Source organism: Tachypleus tridentatus, chromosome 5 (assembly GCF_004210375.1).
Source record: "Tachypleus tridentatus isolate NWPU-2018 chromosome 5, ASM421037v1, whole genome shotgun sequence".
NCBI classification, from domain to species: domain Eukaryota; kingdom Metazoa; phylum Arthropoda; class Merostomata; order Xiphosura; family Limulidae; genus Tachypleus; species Tachypleus tridentatus.
In genome coordinates this window covers 44,550,620-44,568,408 of record NC_134829.1, presented here as the reverse complement: position 1 = coordinate 44,568,408, position 17,789 = coordinate 44,550,620, and the positions used below count along the sequence as shown (strand labels likewise).

The following is a 17,789-nucleotide window of genomic DNA, read 5'->3' as shown; positions in this document are numbered from 1 at the left end:
TTCCTTTGACAGCGTTTTGATATTGTTGACGTAATAGAAAGTATAAGTTATGTTTCCTTTGACAGCGTTTTTGATATTGTTGACGTAATAGAAAGTATAAGTTATGTTTCCTTTGACAGCGTTCTAGTATAATACTTCTAGCCATAACTCTCACATTTTTTTTTGTCATTATTGAAATGCTTTGAAGTATTAACTCACTTTAACGTAATTAATAGCCAGATCTCGATAAAACTGTGAAAATTGACTGAGGTTGGGACATTTATTATCGGCAATTATCTTACATAAAATAATTAAGACAAAATCATTCTATGTTAAATTTTCTTATTCGCTTTAGTATGGTGTCGAAACGAAATTGATGAAAACTGTAAACACGCTGTCCTGATTGTTGATGCGTTCAGTCAATGGTTCGAAATGTCGTCGAAGATACTCCGCAGTTTCAGTTTTGTGCAGGGAATAAAAGTAACAGTCAGTTCCATTACCTATCTCAAAGAAAAAAGTCATTGTAGCGTGAGTGCTGATGATTGTTATCTTTCCGTCCGGTCAGTATTTCAAATCTAACGACGGTGTTACCTAAATCCTAGGGTCCAGATGCCGGTGGTCCACTTTTTTAAAACCAAATCGTAGGACACGGGGTCCACTTTAACTAAATCATAAGGTATGGAACTCTTGTATTTAAACTCAATCGTAAGGAATGGAATTCTCTTGTGTTCAAACTATATTCTTGGGTTCGGGATCCATTTTTGTTTAAGTTAAATTGTATGGTATGAATCCTCGTACTAAAACTAAATCCTAGGGCTCGTGCTTGTCTTGTGTTGAAGATGCTTTCAGGCTGAAACTTTCATTTCTGAGATAAAGTACATCGAGATCGGGTGTTTACGTCAAGATGTCTGTGCTTTATACCGACCTTCCCCTGTATATTGATTATGTCTTGGTCTTGATTTCTTGAAAAGGGTTCCCAATCTTTAAACAAAATAAATCATACCGTTATCCTTGCATTTTTCTGCGTTTCCAGTTGTACCTTTTAAAGAGAAAATGTACTTGTTTTCGTAACCCTAATTCCCAAACAAGTCTGTTTGTTTGTTTTTTGAATTTCGCGCAAAGCTACTCGAGGGCTATATGCGCTATCCGTCCCTAATTTAGGGAAGGCAGCTAGTCATCACCACCCACCGCCAATTCTTGGGCTACTCTTTTACCAACGAATAGTGGGATTGACCTTAACATTATAACGCCCTCACAACTGGGAGGGCGAGCATGTTTGGTGCGACCGGGATTCGAACCCGCGACCCTCGGATTACGAGTCGAACGCCTTAACACGCTTGTCCATGCCGGGCCATCCAAACTTAACATCAATAAATAAACATTTTTTTTTTCTGAACGTCGTTGGGGGCGACTTTCGACATTTCAAATTCGAACATATCACTTTGTTAGTTTCAGGATGCCTGTGTTAAATCAGCTGTAATAATTATTTTGCTTTAGATGCTGTACTTCATTCACTTAATGTGTGGTCGTGGGTATTTTAAACAACAATTGGACGTCTGTATCACACATACCAAGTGTAAGAGGTTCTCCATATTTGTCTGGATACGTAATGAATGACATTTTTTGATTGTCGTTATTGCTGAATTTATTCCCCAAGAACAGATTATTTACAACACGATAAGAGTCACGTGAATTACAGTCTCGGTGACTTTAGGACAGAAATGTGCTCGTGGTTCGTATTGTTTACGATAATAGCTCTTTTGTTTCCGCTGTTCAGTGTGTGTGTACGTAAGTTACGTAGCAGCAACCAACAACATTGTGTCTTTCGACCCATTTATTTCTTCCCTCTCTTACTGAAAAGATGTTAAGGTTAGCCTAACGTTAACCCTACAACCTTGTTCTTGGTCGTTCTTGTGAAACACCGTATTTTGTCATTGTCGTATCAAATTATTTCCGATAAAAAACAAGATAAAAAACGTACTAAAACTGGATGTGCCAGAGCTCAAAATGTTAGAATAATCATGTTATCCAGCTCAAATAAACAACATTAGTCGCGACGAAGGTGTAACTAATATTTTTATTATTAATCAAAGCTTAAATAAATACTTTGAATAAGATTGCGCATCAGATTACCGTATTTTATGCATTGTGAGACGCTACGTCGTGGAACACGTACCCTAATTTTGGAAAGACAATTCCACGAAGAAAAAAAATTATCTCAACAGCCAACACCTTGATACAGCCTTGACTTTTTTCAACCTACTGAGTAAATACAGCCAAGTACATCATATTCGTCACAGTATATCGACAGTATTAGTTAAATTGAATGTTTTATGCTATTAAATCTGGTAATTGGTAAGTAATGAGATAATTTGTATGAGAGGCCGTTATGAGTAGACCTTAAGATAACCTCATGTCTTAACACAGCACTTTTGTCTTGAAAGACGCATGAGTGTTTTTCAAGGTATTTTTAAAGAAAAAAGTGCGTCTTACAAGACGTGAAATATGGTAACATAAAAAAAAAACCCGTCTCTAATGTAATGGAGATCTAGTGTACGTGTTTGGTCACGTGAGAAACTAGCTTTATTGGAGTAGCAAGTGTTAGGTTTTGTTTTGCTCTTAAGTGCCAACCTTCTCAACGTGTCGAAATTCAGTTTTATCGGTGTGAGCCTTCAGACTTTCTCCTGAACCACAGGGGGGCATATGTTGTATACTGAAAGAGTGAATGTGAAGTGAATATTACTCGTGTGTTTCTACCAGAACTTCTGCAACCTATCTCGATATTTGTCTTTGTGATTTTGCAAATGCTGCTATCAAGTGACATTTACAGATGATGCTATCATGGTTAAAGTTAGCGATTTTGTTGGTGTTACCAAATATGATTTCTCTAAAATTATTAGGATTTCGTTACGTTATATGAAAACGATATACACTTTAATGAATCGAACACAGAGAGAACAAGATGATGAACATAATGTTTAGGTGAAATTAACAAAAGCACCTAAACTTCTGTGGAAATAATAATTATAAGAAGAGGTTTCCATAATGTTTCGGGATGTGGAAATCTAAAAATTTACCGAGAAAGTTCGACATTTAAATGATCGATTTTTTGAGTTTCTACAGGCTACCTAAGAATTGACAATGTTTTCGTTAACATTTTTATTGTGATAAAACTGAATTTCAATATTAAAAATCGAGACTTTAGAGAGCGATTTGACATATTTGTAATGTTTAAAATCGCAGTAAGGTGCAGAAGTATTTTAAAATAAAAGTATATTAACAAATGTAAAATAAATATAACTTACTAAAAGTGTGGTTTGATACCGTGCGTGGCATGTTCTGAGCATGCCCAACATTACATGGAGCTAATATGCACTAATACATTAATAACGCTATGCTCCAAGTTTATAAACAATCACGAAAGTCAATTTCATTATTCTTTGTTGCGTTTGATTATGCTACGTAAGTTGCCCTATGTACCAAACAAAAGTATTTGAAGTTAATGGACGTAATTTTTATCTGAGCAAGAAACGAGTATAAAAATGAAGGCCACTGTTTTTTCTCAAGTGTTTACTGGTCTTCGGAGTTGATGTAGATTGCTGCCTATTATGTATTGTTTCTGCGCTGACTCGTAGTTTTAATATTGTAGTCGTTCCATCAGCATTGGAATAACTGTTGCAGGCCTTAACGAAACAGATATCGTTAGTTGATTTAACTTCCGAGATATTCCCAGAATACTGGTGGTACCTTTAAAGTGAGAAAAAAATTAGATCCACATACAGTGGGATCAGATCCATAACAACCGTCGTCATGGGTTCTTCTAGTTCCAACGTAGATATCTGAGTGGGACCTGATCCACGTTCTTGTATTAATGTTTCAAGTAAGGTCTAATAGAATTCGACTTCTGTTCCATGCAGGGGAATTCTTATATAACTCTTATTTGCTAATTTTTTTTTTTTTTTTTCTGTTCTTATCACACTGCAATGATAGGATTATCCATTCATGGTTTTAGTTGAGTCTCTAAGCATTTCATTCCTGGAGTTGTTTATTTGTTGTCTTGGTAATATGTGGCAGAATTTTAAACCTGGTCTCACAAGTTGAACCAATGTTAAGGGAAAACTATAGGAGGTAATTCCATGGATCTCGGTTTTAAAACTATATGCAATCGAACTAACGATTTGAGTTTGGCAGCCATTTCAGTTTTACACCCTTAGTGACAGGAAGTGATATACTGTTCGCGAATAGCGGTGGTAACACGGAGCCGTCGTCAAATGAAATTGATGTTTAATGCCGTGCGCAGTATGGGTATATTGGAAGGTGTCGACTCACACTGTATTTATAGCATTACTTTTTTATGGATCGTATTAATACACTATGTACTTTTTATACTTTATGTGAGGAGTATGAAATAGTTTATTGGAGTATATACAGCACGTGGAACAGTACGGCTTCTGATGAATAAAATATTCAACTCTTAGTTATGTTTTTATTTACGCGTCCAGCAACACACGTTAAAAAGAAGCACAAAACAAGAACAACGGGGGAATAATGATTAGCAAAATCCCCAAGTATTGAATCGAAACATTGTAATCACTGTAGATTTTAGTTTTCTTGTACACTGATTTACGAAATTATATTAGTCTAATTTGCTTACGTGTTTTTGTGTGTGTGTGTGTTTATATATAATTAGTCTGATTAACTGATATATTAGTTTTCAGTTTTTACTTAAGACTGTAAGGTACTGATAATACACCCAGTAATTAGAAATTAGAACAACTTGGCTGGTAATCATTATTTCAATACGTCAAGTCCTGAAATCAGTTTTCACGTAAGATATTTCCATGCTTTGGACAAACAAAACAGGTAAAATATTAATCCAAATATTTCTAGAAATTACTGCGAGCAAGAAATAATGAATCCGCGCATGCGTACCGACTAAAGCCCTGCATCTAATTCACCTTTGACGTTATACGTGAAATTTGAAAAGTATTTTCCGGTTGCCTAAACACGTTTATGCTGGAAATGTAAACATTCAAAACATCACATTTGACCATTACCTAGTTGTGCAAACTACCACAGTTATCTTGTTCATAATTATATGTTTTGCCAAAGTAATAGTACAGTTTGTATTTTCTGCAGATTCGAGCCATATATCGAACTGTATTAGCGATTGTATTCATTACCAAATTAGTATGTTTTATAATTCAAGTTTTCAACCGATCGTATAGCATTATTCACACACTATAAAAGTCTGTTACAGAAGTTTATCTATAAAACATTTACTCCACGTTTCAAACACGGACTTGTATATTTTATCGCTTTCTTATGACACGCTGCGTGATCCAAAATCACGCGTTACGGCGACACGTGAGGATTGGTGATTCATCGATGGCCAATAACCTAGAACAATATGAATTGTGTGTTTAAGTTGCTTGTTTATTTATATATGAATGTAAGTGTTTAATGACACGTCCATTTTACGTTATGTACGTTTCTTCCTTGCTCTTACTTCATGTATTCGTGATCACTTTCTTTGCCATCAACAACAGACTTCCCTTGAGTCAGGGGCCCATTTTACCCTAAGGCCTCTTGTCTCCCTTTGTGTGCATCACTTTTTAAAATTCTTTATGGATAAAGTTTGCCCGATTAAACTGCACATTATATAAAAACTGTTATTAAATTCAGAATTATATTCTGTACAAAATTCGTGATGATGGCCTCAACTGTGTTACCATTCTGTTTGCTTGATAGTAATACGTTTTTTTGGCATGTAGTAATAAGTACAGTATTACTATTGTGAATTGTGCAGGTAGAAATTAAGTTTGTTCAAATCTTAAAACTTGTCTATGTAAAGATAATTTATTACCAAAACCATTAGAGGAAAACATTTATTGTTCCATTGTTTATGAAATTTCTTTTCTAACATAATTTTAACCAGACTGTTTCATAATGTATCTCATGACTGTTGCTATGGGTGTTAAAACTTTTATTAAAATAAATTAGAGAACTATATTTCAACCTCCTTAGGTCATCTTCAGGTAAACCAGCCGTCTTGAGATACATTGTTACTTCAAGTGGGTTTCTCGTCATCACGAAAGACTGTTTCATAGTAATTGGATTAAGTAGTCTGTTAGAACTAACAAGCATATATTTTACACAAATATTTTATAACTTTCAGAACTTAGATATGTCTTTTGTGTTTTGGGTTTTATCGGCTTGATATAATTTCCAGCAAATTGAAACAGCCTTGAATTCACAAGGTATTTTCAGTTTAGATGTGTTTGACTCTTTATTGTTAAAAGATGGAAGTGTTCATTATAATAAACCCAAAAATATATTTCCTTGCATTATGTCATTATGGTAAGTAGTGTTGGGTTTTCTGGTAACTTATCAAGATTTCATGAAACATTACTTACCCTTGTTGACTGAAGTGGAAAAATTTATATTACACTGGTATGTCAAGTGAGGTTTGGATATTTATTACTTACTATCACTGCTAAGTATATTCTTCTCTTGTTTCATGCACAATGTAGAGTTTAGTTTGAATAAAACTGTAACAAACATCTCATTTCTGCATGAAAACAAAATACTGTTTTTTAGAGTTTATTTTTTTACCTTCAGCTACGTGTCAGTGAACATTATCATTTATTCTCCTAAAAATGAGTTCTTTTATTAATTGTGAAAAGAAACCACATAAGTTTTAAAATAAGAAAATACTTATATTTTGATGGCACAGTTAGTAATTGTATTCTGATAAACACCACATCAATTTCTATTTTGATATATCTTATGAAAAAAACAAAACTGAAACCATCAGCGTAAAACAGTCAGACTGGACATGGTATCTGACATGTTAACAATGTTACTGATTTACCAGTTCTCCTGAATGATGAGTAGCTAGCTAAAGATAAATACATTATAATAATTACAGTAAACAATTTGATATTAAGTAAATAATTAATTAAATACACTATCAAAATTCTGATTTCTTAGTGATGTGAATAAGTGATAAAAATTACATTTCATCAGCTTAAGCTACATCATATCAAAACAGTTTGGATAGTCAATATATATATATAAGTAGTGTCTCTGTCTGTCAAGTTCTGTCTGTGGAATTCCAGCCAGCTTAATGAACTTAGTGTGAAATGTTTTAGATAAACTCACATTATCAGGTGTTTGTAAACACTGTAAATAAGAAGATAAAGTTTTATATTTAAACCTTTTATGTTCTTTATCCTGATTATCTTAATACAGTTTCATCTTAAAAACTTCTAAATGTTCCTGGAAGCAGTGAATCACCCTGTAATTGAAGACAAAGACCACCCTTAACAACAACCTCATATGTGGTTAGCTGATGACTAACTGTTCTGTTTTGTAACTATCAGGAGCTAGTGGGAAGCTTATCTTAAGGTAATGAATGAAGGATTGGCAGTAATTTACTTTTCCAAAACAACAATTTTTATCTCTGCTTTTTAAATGGTAGCTTGGGTCATGCCCCTGTTTAAAAAAAAAAATCCAACTATGTTTTTGAAAAGTGAATTGAATACCTTACTTGTACAGTGATAAAATAATTCTAACATTAGCCTTATTGTTTATGTTTGTACATTATACTTATGACACCTTTTGCATGAAAGCTTGTTAAAAACGTGTATTTGCTGTGAGTGTTTGTAATTTTTAAATATTTTTTCATTGCGCTGAACAACTCTTACAACATTAAAAAGTAGTGTAACAAACTGACTGAACTGGCACTTTGTAGACTTTCAATGAGCTTGTTTTGATGTTCAACTTCCTTTGGGTTATATAAGAACCAATTCCTTGCTTATCTTTTTATTATATTTAATCAACACATAGAGGGAGCAGTTGTAGACAACCTAAGAAAACTTTCTGCTTTTGTTCGGTTTTCTTTCTGTAACTTCTAAATGAGAGAGATGTTATGGTAATGGAGATGACTTTAATGCAACTCTGTTTATCTGCACATAAGGATATTATTGTGCCAATAAAACATTAAGTGACAGAAAATATTCTTATGGTTATTCAGTAGCTCTGGAGACTTGTTTATCCAGTTGTTTTAAGAACAGAGTTCAGTTTGATAGAAAATGCACATGCACATATGTCTGTTTGCCTTGAACAGTGACCTTGTACAGTATTGCTTGGTCTTTATGCAATGCTGAACAATGAAATAATGGTGTTAAGTTTTAGTTGTGTGTATTTCATTAATACAGTAACTATTAATTCAAGGCATCAACAGCAATACATGACTTAACACAATTAAAATATACAAATAAAACTTTATAAAGTGATAGCTTACTACCTGAACCAGGACAAGCTTAGATGGTATGGGTCACTTTGCAGATTTTAGGTTGATCATCCTGATGAATGAAGTTTATTGCATCTTAGCTGTGAGTGTATACATTAAGATATTTAATCTAATACATAAGCAGGAAAGGTTTTGTGTGAGTTTAAGGAAGTTCTTCACTGTTATTGTGTAGTATAGCTTACAAAGATTTGTTCCTCTGAAGAGGGGATCTAAGAACAAAAGATCTTACATTTTCAAAACCACCATATCTATTTACTAGCTCAGTGAAACATATATCTTTCACTTGTTACATTGCATTCATTTGAGAATTGTTTACATTGAGTTCCAGTCAGCCTTCATAGAAACTGTCATAAGATACCTCTGTTCCTTGATCCCAGTGCATTTAAGTGTTGTGTTTTTTAGATGTATTAATGTATTGTGATTATGGATGAATAGTTCAATTTAAATAAAGTAACCAATGTTGGTATCAACTTCTGATGACTGTACCAGTTAATATACAAGGCCAAATCGTGTGCATTTTCCCTGTGTCTTTGTTATTAAACTTAATAATAATAAAAAAAAAACACCATTTGTGATCACATGTGTGATTTGTTCTGAACAAAGTAGAATATAGTACAGGTTTTTGTCACGAGTTGTTTAGACTAGTTTACTGTATTACAATCTTCTCCAATTATATGAGCTTGCTCATAGCATTGACAGTTACACTGGGGCTAACTGAAAATCCTGCAGCACGTGTAACAGTAAAGTATATTATGTTAATTTACAAGTGTTTCAGGACCCTGGATGTCTTAATTTTCATGTACTGAAATGTCACGTAATGCATCATCTACAAACACACAAACTGTGTTCTTTATATATTTAACAAATTAATATTTAACAGAAGTAGTTTTACAAAAAGGATAATTCTTACATATATATTTTGTATAGACAGTCAGTCCAAAAACCCTAAATTTCCTAAGTACAGCTGTTTTAACTTATTATAATTGTTTATTATGTAGAACTATTATTTATTATTCTGCTGTCATTACTCTAATTATGAGAGTCAAGATGGAGGAGTGGTCTGAAGGCCTTAATAGTTCATTTAACAGAACATTCATTCAGTTGTCTTGGGATATAGTTGTTATTTTTTGTTATTCTCTTGTTAGTTATCTAAAATTTGAACCAGGAGTGTTGAAAGAAGAGGTAATCCTCTTTAAGATAATTACATGATGGAAATCAACAATGCAAGATTAATAAATATTAATAAGTTACCAGTGAATAAATACTGGAGGAAAAAACAGAGTACATGAAAATGGCTACTGTGGGAATATATGAAATGGAGTCCCAAAGAAAAAAGTTTGGTACCACTCCTAACTGTCTGACCACTGATAAGCCATCCAAGTTAAATGGGTGAGGAACATCTGTGAACATGCTTGGTGTAACTACAGACTGGTGCTGTTTATGTTGTTAACTCTAAATGGGTGTAGCAGCCAGTGCTTCCTGTTTTTAAAGTTGCCAATTTCAACAAATTTGAGGTTTGCTGTTATGGAGCAACATGTTTATATGGTTAAACACTTTCATGTGTTCTCTTTTATTTATGAAAGAAACACACACACACACACACACACACAGCTTATTTAAAAAAAAAAACTTTTAAGTTGCTTCAGGATGTGTGATGTAAAAATCTACACTTTTGTTGTGAAATAAGCTGCTTGTATCTTTCACAGACAAGTGAAAGTGTATGAAATGGTAGTGATATAAATTTGTTATTGTTTCACAGCAGTAGATTTAAACATTGCATGGTATTATGTATTTTTCTAGCATTGTACAACCACTGCTGCTAGTTTAACCAAGAGCTTAAGACTTTGGACACTACATAATAAACAGAAGTTGAGCTTATAATTGTACTCATGATAAGTTTAAACTTGTTTTGTTTAATTAGCTGAAAACATTGCTATCAATGAGTTTATCCAACTAATGAAACAGTGTATCCTAATTATTGTAAGAATTTTAACAGCATATTATCAGCCGTTTTCATAATTGGGTTGATTAGTTTTGATCTTTGTGGGTTTGTTTGAATCAGAAGTATATACTAATTAGAAATAAAGCCATGATAATAATATACATTTTAAATTAATCAAGAACTATTATTTTTGTTTGAAGTAGTTAATAGAAAGTAGAATATTATTTGTTTTTAATTTACAAATAAACCAACAGATATATATATTTGATAGATTTTTGTTTCACATGAGCATATATTTTCAAAAGTTTCACACTAATAAATTGTCCTGTAAATGTTTTTCTGTGTTATAAATTTCATACATTTAAAAATATTTTTTAGATTTTAATCTCTGATAACTTTTCGTAAACAGCAATTGTGTAAAAGAATTGTTTATTGACAAACTATTGTACAAGATTTTCCAAATTCATCTCGCATTCAAGGGCAAAAAAAGAAAAACAAATTAACATCTTTGTATTAGTTTTATTCTAAAATATTCTAAGGGTTAAATGGTTAAAAAGAAAAGTGACTTGCAATAGTAATTTTATATTTTCTACACTTGACTTCAACCTTTCTTCATAACCAAGTGGTTAATGCACTTGACTCATAATTTTGTTTCTAAATAAAGTGTTATACTTGTATATCTGTTGATAGTCAAGCTATCTTCATTTGGTGGTACTCTTGTAATGGTTTGCACAAATATTGTCTTCTTTACTATCGCCTTGTCTTGAAGAACAAACTTCTTCATTTTTGTGGTATCAAATCCTTATGCTCAAGGTAAACAGTAGACACTGTTTTAAGTTAAATGTCTTATGTAAAGTAAGTTTCATTCCATGACTAAGAAGGTAAGGTTTTATAAGGTTCTGATGTGATATTTTGCAAAAAATGTATTAGTACTGCATCTCTTCTTCATTTTTGTGGTATCAAATCCTTATGCTCAAGGTAAACTATCTAGTAACAAACATAAATGAGAAAAAATACTATTTTTCAGTAGACACTGTTTCCATATATAAGAAGAACTGATGTGATATTTTGCAATTAACTTGTCTTTAGATTACTTCAAGATTGGCAAAATGTATTAGAACTCACTCAGCCTTTCAATTTTTCTTCAAGGATTTTATTGGTTTGAGATGAATTTGCTTAATGTTTAAATTTTAAAATATTTGTGAGTACTGAATTTAGCTTGCTGGCTTGATAATTGAGAACTCTCTTTCTGTAATGAAAGTGTGCAGAAATGGTTTTATAAACACACAACATAAACATATCTGTTAAGGTATATAAAATGTATTTTATAGTGTGAATGGTGACTCAGTGAGAAGTTACATATTTGAAACGATAGATCTCAACTGGTCAGGCATGAATGTTGTACTCTGATATGTTATTAACAAGTTCTTTACTGGTTGGAAGGAGATTAATCCATGCAATATGTGTTGTTTGACTCCAGTAATTCATGAAATTAATGACATAAGACTTGAGTAAAATGAATTCATTGACATGATTATTATCAGATGTTTTGTTAAAATTCAACTTAGAAGAGAATTATTTGTTGTATGGAGGAGGAAGAACTGTAGGACTTCTTGGAAGTTTAATTTGTTTATTATAAATCTTGATGATAATACATTATTTAAAAGGTTTTCTATATAAGAATTACATTATCATAAGCATAAAATATTGTGGACTGATTGTGTGTAAGATTTCCTAATTTTGTTGAAACATGAACTTCTTGGAAGTTTTGTAGAGTTTCTTCTTAACTCAATTAACTCAAAATGTACTTATTTCATTGGTGTAGTTAAATACAGTCTAGCTGCAGTTGAGTGTTTTAAAATGTAGTTCATGTATCACACTGTTGCCAGTTTTAATAAATGGAGAAGTGTTGAAGAAAGAAAGATATTATGTGTTGAATGTTTGAACAAAACATTTTAATAAATATAACTGTAATATACAAAGAAAAAAAACAGCAGAAAAATAATTTATTTTGTTTTGCACTAGGTGTGGTACAGGAACATCCAAGGATTGGATCTGATGGAGAAAGTGAAGAAACCTCTGGTGCATCTGACGAGGTTATTTCTCCTGCAGTGAGATTTCGACCCAAAAACCACAGGATAAGTCGGGTAATTCATTCCTTTTCTGTTACTGTTTTTTAGTTCTGTTTGCCATTATTTAGTGTGTCAAATGAAAGCATAATTGCCTGAAAGTTAAAAAAAATATACGTATAACCATGGTTGTTTGAAACTTGAATGCTAAAAATATTTTATTTGGTCATTTTTTGAATACACATAGTGAAAAGAGAACATTTCTCTTTAATACAAGTGTTTAAAGCTTTAAGTGTTAATAATGCATTTTTTGTCATATCTTTTACTGTTCAGTTAGTTAGAAATCATACTGACACTTAGACAAAGACATCATGAGTTATTTGTAAAGTGGAAAAATGTTTTGTATTGGTTTAATCTTTTCATGTATGTATTTTTAGATTAAGACATTTACCATATGGAAATAATAGGACTCACTGCAAGTGTGTATCAAGTTGATCTTTAAAAAAATGTTCAGAAATTGGAGTGATATTAAATACAACAGGAAATAGTTCTTAGGCTGTAAGGATACCGTGTGTGTATGTGTGAATAGTCATTGTAATTGTTAAGTGATGTATGAGTATTGTAGAATACACTTTATATGGCATATATATATAATTGCCAATATTTATTTATTCATGAATATATAGTAAAATACTGCTGCTTAGTCATTAGTATTTAAATAAATTGTTACTTTAAGCATTTACAATTAAGTTTTCATTTTATTGAGGAATAACTTAACTTGAGGAACAAACGAAGGTGAACAAAGTTTGAATGATTTTTGTTAGTTTTCTGTTTTGTTCAAACATAATTATTACATTTGTTTTTGTAAATATAGAAAAATCTTCAATTTTTTATATCATCAGTGTTCATAATAATTCTATGAAAAAAATGTCTGTACAATGAAATCATTAAAATTTCTATTCAGTCATTGGTAAGTTTCACATCTGTTGCCTCTTTGCTTCATTAAACAATTTGTATTTGAGATGCAAAAATATTTTAAAGTAATAATTGTAATTTTAATAGTTGCTCTAAGGTATTTATCATGATTGTAATTTTGAAGTTTTTGACAAGGAAAGAAAATGTTATTTCTTTAATTTGATGTTTAGTCAAATATCTATATGAGATAAATGTTCAGAGGTGTTTAGCCCATGTTTCTGAGGAAATGCTCAGATTTACTTGTTGATTTTGTAAGATGAGGATATGGCTATTTTTAATATAAATTTAACAGTTCAAGGAAAGAAATGTTTTATTCCAAAAGAAGATTGCAGAATGTTTTGTGAAATTCTTTTATGTATTTTCTGTTATAGCAAGACATAAATAAACGACTTTCCCTGCCAGTAGACCTTCGTCTTCCAGCGAGTTTTGTAGCTAAACAATCGGCTAGCCCAAACATAGATGGTCCACTTAGTAGAACAGTGCGTAGACAATCTCTTGTAAGTTCCCATTTATTTTACACTTATATTTGGGTGATAAAGGATTTTGGGAGGTGTAAATGGGCCTATGAAAGATGAATTGGCTGTTTTAAAAACAAATGAATTTGAAATTGGTGCCAAAACTTCAATTCAATTATATATTGATATAGAATTTCTATCACTTTCTTACTTGCATTTGCTTTGCAATATAAAACTGTGCTCCAAATTTAGCACCTCAACTTTCTAGTGCACAATTGACATGCAGAGATTCCAACCATTATGATTTGAGTGTAATCGTTATGATTTTGGTGTGTACATTACAACTATACGCTCATACAGACAAATATTATGACTTGTTGCAACTCCCAAATTATTATATATTATATAGGCCTATACAATAAAGTGATAAATTTTTCCCCCAGGGCTTGAAAGGGTGAAAAGAAAATTTCTAGTGAGATACAAATAAATTTTGATAATAAATAAAAGACGTAGTCCAAATGGCTACTTGCAATAATTATGTTTGTGCTTGAAATAATAAAAGATATTTATATCTCTGACATCTACCAATAGTTTGAGTGTGGTGCTTCTCCATACTGGGTACGTGGGGGAATCCATAGTTACATCATCAGTGCTTGTCAGCCAATCAGCTCGCGTATATGGGTATTTCTCATTTATAAGTGGCATAGAAACACCAATGCGAACATTCACAAGATGTCAAAAAAGAGACCTCGTTCACCAGATTGTCTTGTTTCTGGCAAATCTAAAAGGACTAAAACTATGAATCAAAAATTTAGGAAAGAGTATAGTGCAAAATATCTGGTCATTGCATCAAAAGTCAGTGACAGTCATGCATTTTGTATAGTTTGTCACATCAATTTTTCTGTGGCGCATGGCAGATAAACGATTGTTCCAGACATACAAAATCGGCATCTCACCAACAAAAGGCTGAGGCAAAGACAAAAACGATGCAGATAATGACATTTATGAGTAAGAATTTAGAATATGAAAAAGAATTTCAAAATAATTTTTTTAAATTTATTTATTAAATACACAAAACACATTCATAAATGAGCAATTATTAGCAGTAATAAATAATAATAGTGATAATAATAATATAATAATAAACAGCTTAGAGACATTGGTCAAGCCTAGTAGCCGCAAATGATAAAGGGCTCTGTCTACAATCATTACGCTCAGTCATTTTAGTTGGTACTGGACATAGTGAAAATATGTATTGTATATAATTTTCCTTGTTTTTTTTCCACCAATGGCTATAGGCTTATTATTGTTATAAACTGAATTTTGATTCCCATTGTAGGCACAAAACAAGCTATCATTTTTAATCTGTTAGCTAACTTTAGAGATCAAGTGGTCACGATTAAGTTATAAAGATAATATTTATTTCAGAAGTTAGTAGAAAATTACATTTTACTGGTTGTCATTGCTGGTAAAGAACAAATATAACTTTAAAGTACAGTAAGAACAGTAATGACTTTTAGCAAAAATTGTACACCCAGAAGCAGAAATTGTTTCAGAACAACTGATTTTTCTGAGGCAAATAACAAAACTTGAGAACAAAAAAAGTCTGCCAAGTTTAAATTGATTACATTTTTAATTTGTTAGAATTTAAATTTACAACCAAACTTCTTGAGATGTGTACATTTGAAAACAAGTTTATGTGTGTGCTTCATCCTTTGTGAGCACATTTGTTCAACCCTGTAATATTTGCACCATATTTTGTAATATTATACATGTCTGTAACAATTATAAAAAAGGTAGTTTTTCTTGAAACTTCTAATACTGCTATTTGTAGTCACTTGTTCTAAATTACTTTGGTTAATTAATATATCTGATGTTTACTAGAATAATATGTTCTGTTATAATAATTCTCTATTAATTATTCTTTCTGAAATACACAAAGCTGTAATAGTTAATAATTACACACACAAAAACAATGAATCTTACTTTACTGATATCTATAATTAAGACTTTTCATTGGTATTAATTTGTAGAAAGCCTGTTCAAAGCTCTACTTGTCATCATTTATACATTTACACAGACACTTTTTATGTAATATTCGTACAGATTTTAGGTCCTGGAACTTTTAATTCTCTGTTTTGTATAAATCTTGTTTACTGTTCTCTCAGGTTAAATTTCACCTTGATAAAAAATTTAGTTAGCACAGTTTGGTTTCTTTTTATGATTTCTTCAGAGATTTGGTTTCATAACCTGTGAACTCTAGAAAAAAAGCAGAGGTGTATACCTCATAGCTTTATTTGCAGTTTTCTTTTCCTAGGTAGAAAATCTTTGCAAAAGTAGAGAAGGTGGGCTGTAGTATGATATCAACCACTGAAGTCAACCCACAAATTTTTTTTGTGCAGTATCTCTTGGTTCTTTAATTGTATCCTCATTTAAACTTCATGACTTTTGTTACTGAAGTGTGGGAAGATGTGTACAGGACATAATTTTTAATATAGGTCTTAAAGGTGGTTTTCACACCCTCGTCTGTACCCTTTTTTGTTAAGCATTAAGACATCCTAATCATGCAGCTGGCTTTTAGGATTAGAAAATTAGAAGCCCTACAAAGGGTACACATATATGTATGTTTTTTCTGCATGCATATAAAAAAAACTAATAATGTACAAAAACATATTTACAAAAGAAGAGAAGTCAGTATTGAACAGGTTTCTCCTCCCCCTAATTTTGTGTGAATACAGATTTGGATCTGGATTCTGATTCAATTTGAAGCATGTTTTTTATAATGGGGAAGTAGGACACTTTCATGATTTTTAGTTAATAACTCTGTGATCAAATACCAAATTTCATAGGCACATTAAGGTTGAAGCTTCTTATTACACTACAAAAAATGACCCATATTGTTTATCATTCTGCATCTGAGAAGGATTTTCTACATATTTTAGGGTTAAATTCTATGTTATCCAGTTTAAAAGCACACAGTCTCAAAAAGGAGTGGTGGGTTAAGGTTATAAAATCCCTCTGATTGCTCTTGTTTTTTGGTTTTATTTTACAGAGTAGACAACGGTGTTTAAAAATGTAAGGTTATTGATTTAGCTTCAATAGGCGTATTAACTTGGATTTACTTTAGGCAAATGCATGTCGTGTATACTTTGATATTTTGTGATAATTGTTTAGACTGCAGGTCATTGACAATAGGTTGAACCCAGTACTAGAGACTGAGTATCGCCAGGCATATAAGGATATTTATTTTCTTATGAAATCAGAAATTTTATTCTGTCTGGTATGTAGCTGGGGGGATACTGCTGAATTTGTGTAGTCTGGGCTTTAAAGCAAGTACCTCTTGCCAGTCACTTCATTCTAACCAGCGTCAGGGCTTTGCATACTTTAATAGTTAATTTTTTGGACTGTGAATCTGAGGGTTTGTGACGTGGTAAATAAAATTGCACTCTGATTATTGGGCACAAATCTTGCTATTCAATCAGATAAGAATAATTTAAGAGCTGGAGGTGAGTATTTTTTGCCAGCTGTTTCTCCCTTTTACCTGTCAGTTCAAATAAGGGACTTGTACAAATACACCCCTGTATAGCTTTGGTGCAAATTCTGAAGTTAATGAGATAGTTTAGCACGTGACAGAGAAGCTTGGCCGCATTGCAGTACATCACAAACACTTTTCTTTTTTCAGTTTGTATTTGTAGTGACTTGTACTTTATCTTGTGTTACAAGATAAATGACAGCTCTAGCATCATTAGAAAAAATGTGAATTGTCATCAGTGGTTAAATTAGAATCTTGAAAATTTTTCTGGTCCACCCTGACATTCTACTCCAATTAAACTGTTGTTTGTCATAGTCCTTCCCGAGACAAGTGTTTTTTTTTTTGTGGCAGCTATTTGGTGGAATAGAGCAGGAGATTATGTGTGAAGAAAATAAACATGGCTTTGGAAGATGTATGTTTTTGCATAAACATGAAAATATAATGTCAACAGGAAGTAAAATGTAACTTCCTCTTAAAGTTTCAGTATTCCATTGTTTGGAATTATCTCAAGTTCTTCCTA

At 32.0% G+C, this 17,789-nt stretch overlaps 1 protein-coding gene across 7 annotated transcripts in view; it reads left to right on the top strand.

Annotated features, from left to right (window-relative positions):
* The window catches only part of LOC143251057 (cyclin-dependent kinase 17-like), a 127,587-nt gene that overhangs the window by 83,700 nt on the left and 26,098 nt on the right, over positions 1-17,789 (top strand). For all 7 annotated transcript variants that reach the window (XM_076502396.1, XM_076502392.1, XM_076502393.1 and 4 more), the window contains 2 exons: positions 12,264-12,385; positions 13,654-13,779. In XM_076502396.1, coding sequence (XP_076358511.1) covers positions 12,264-12,385; positions 13,654-13,779 — 248 coding nt within the window. The remainder of the gene's footprint in view (positions 1-12,263; positions 12,386-13,653; positions 13,780-17,789) is intronic.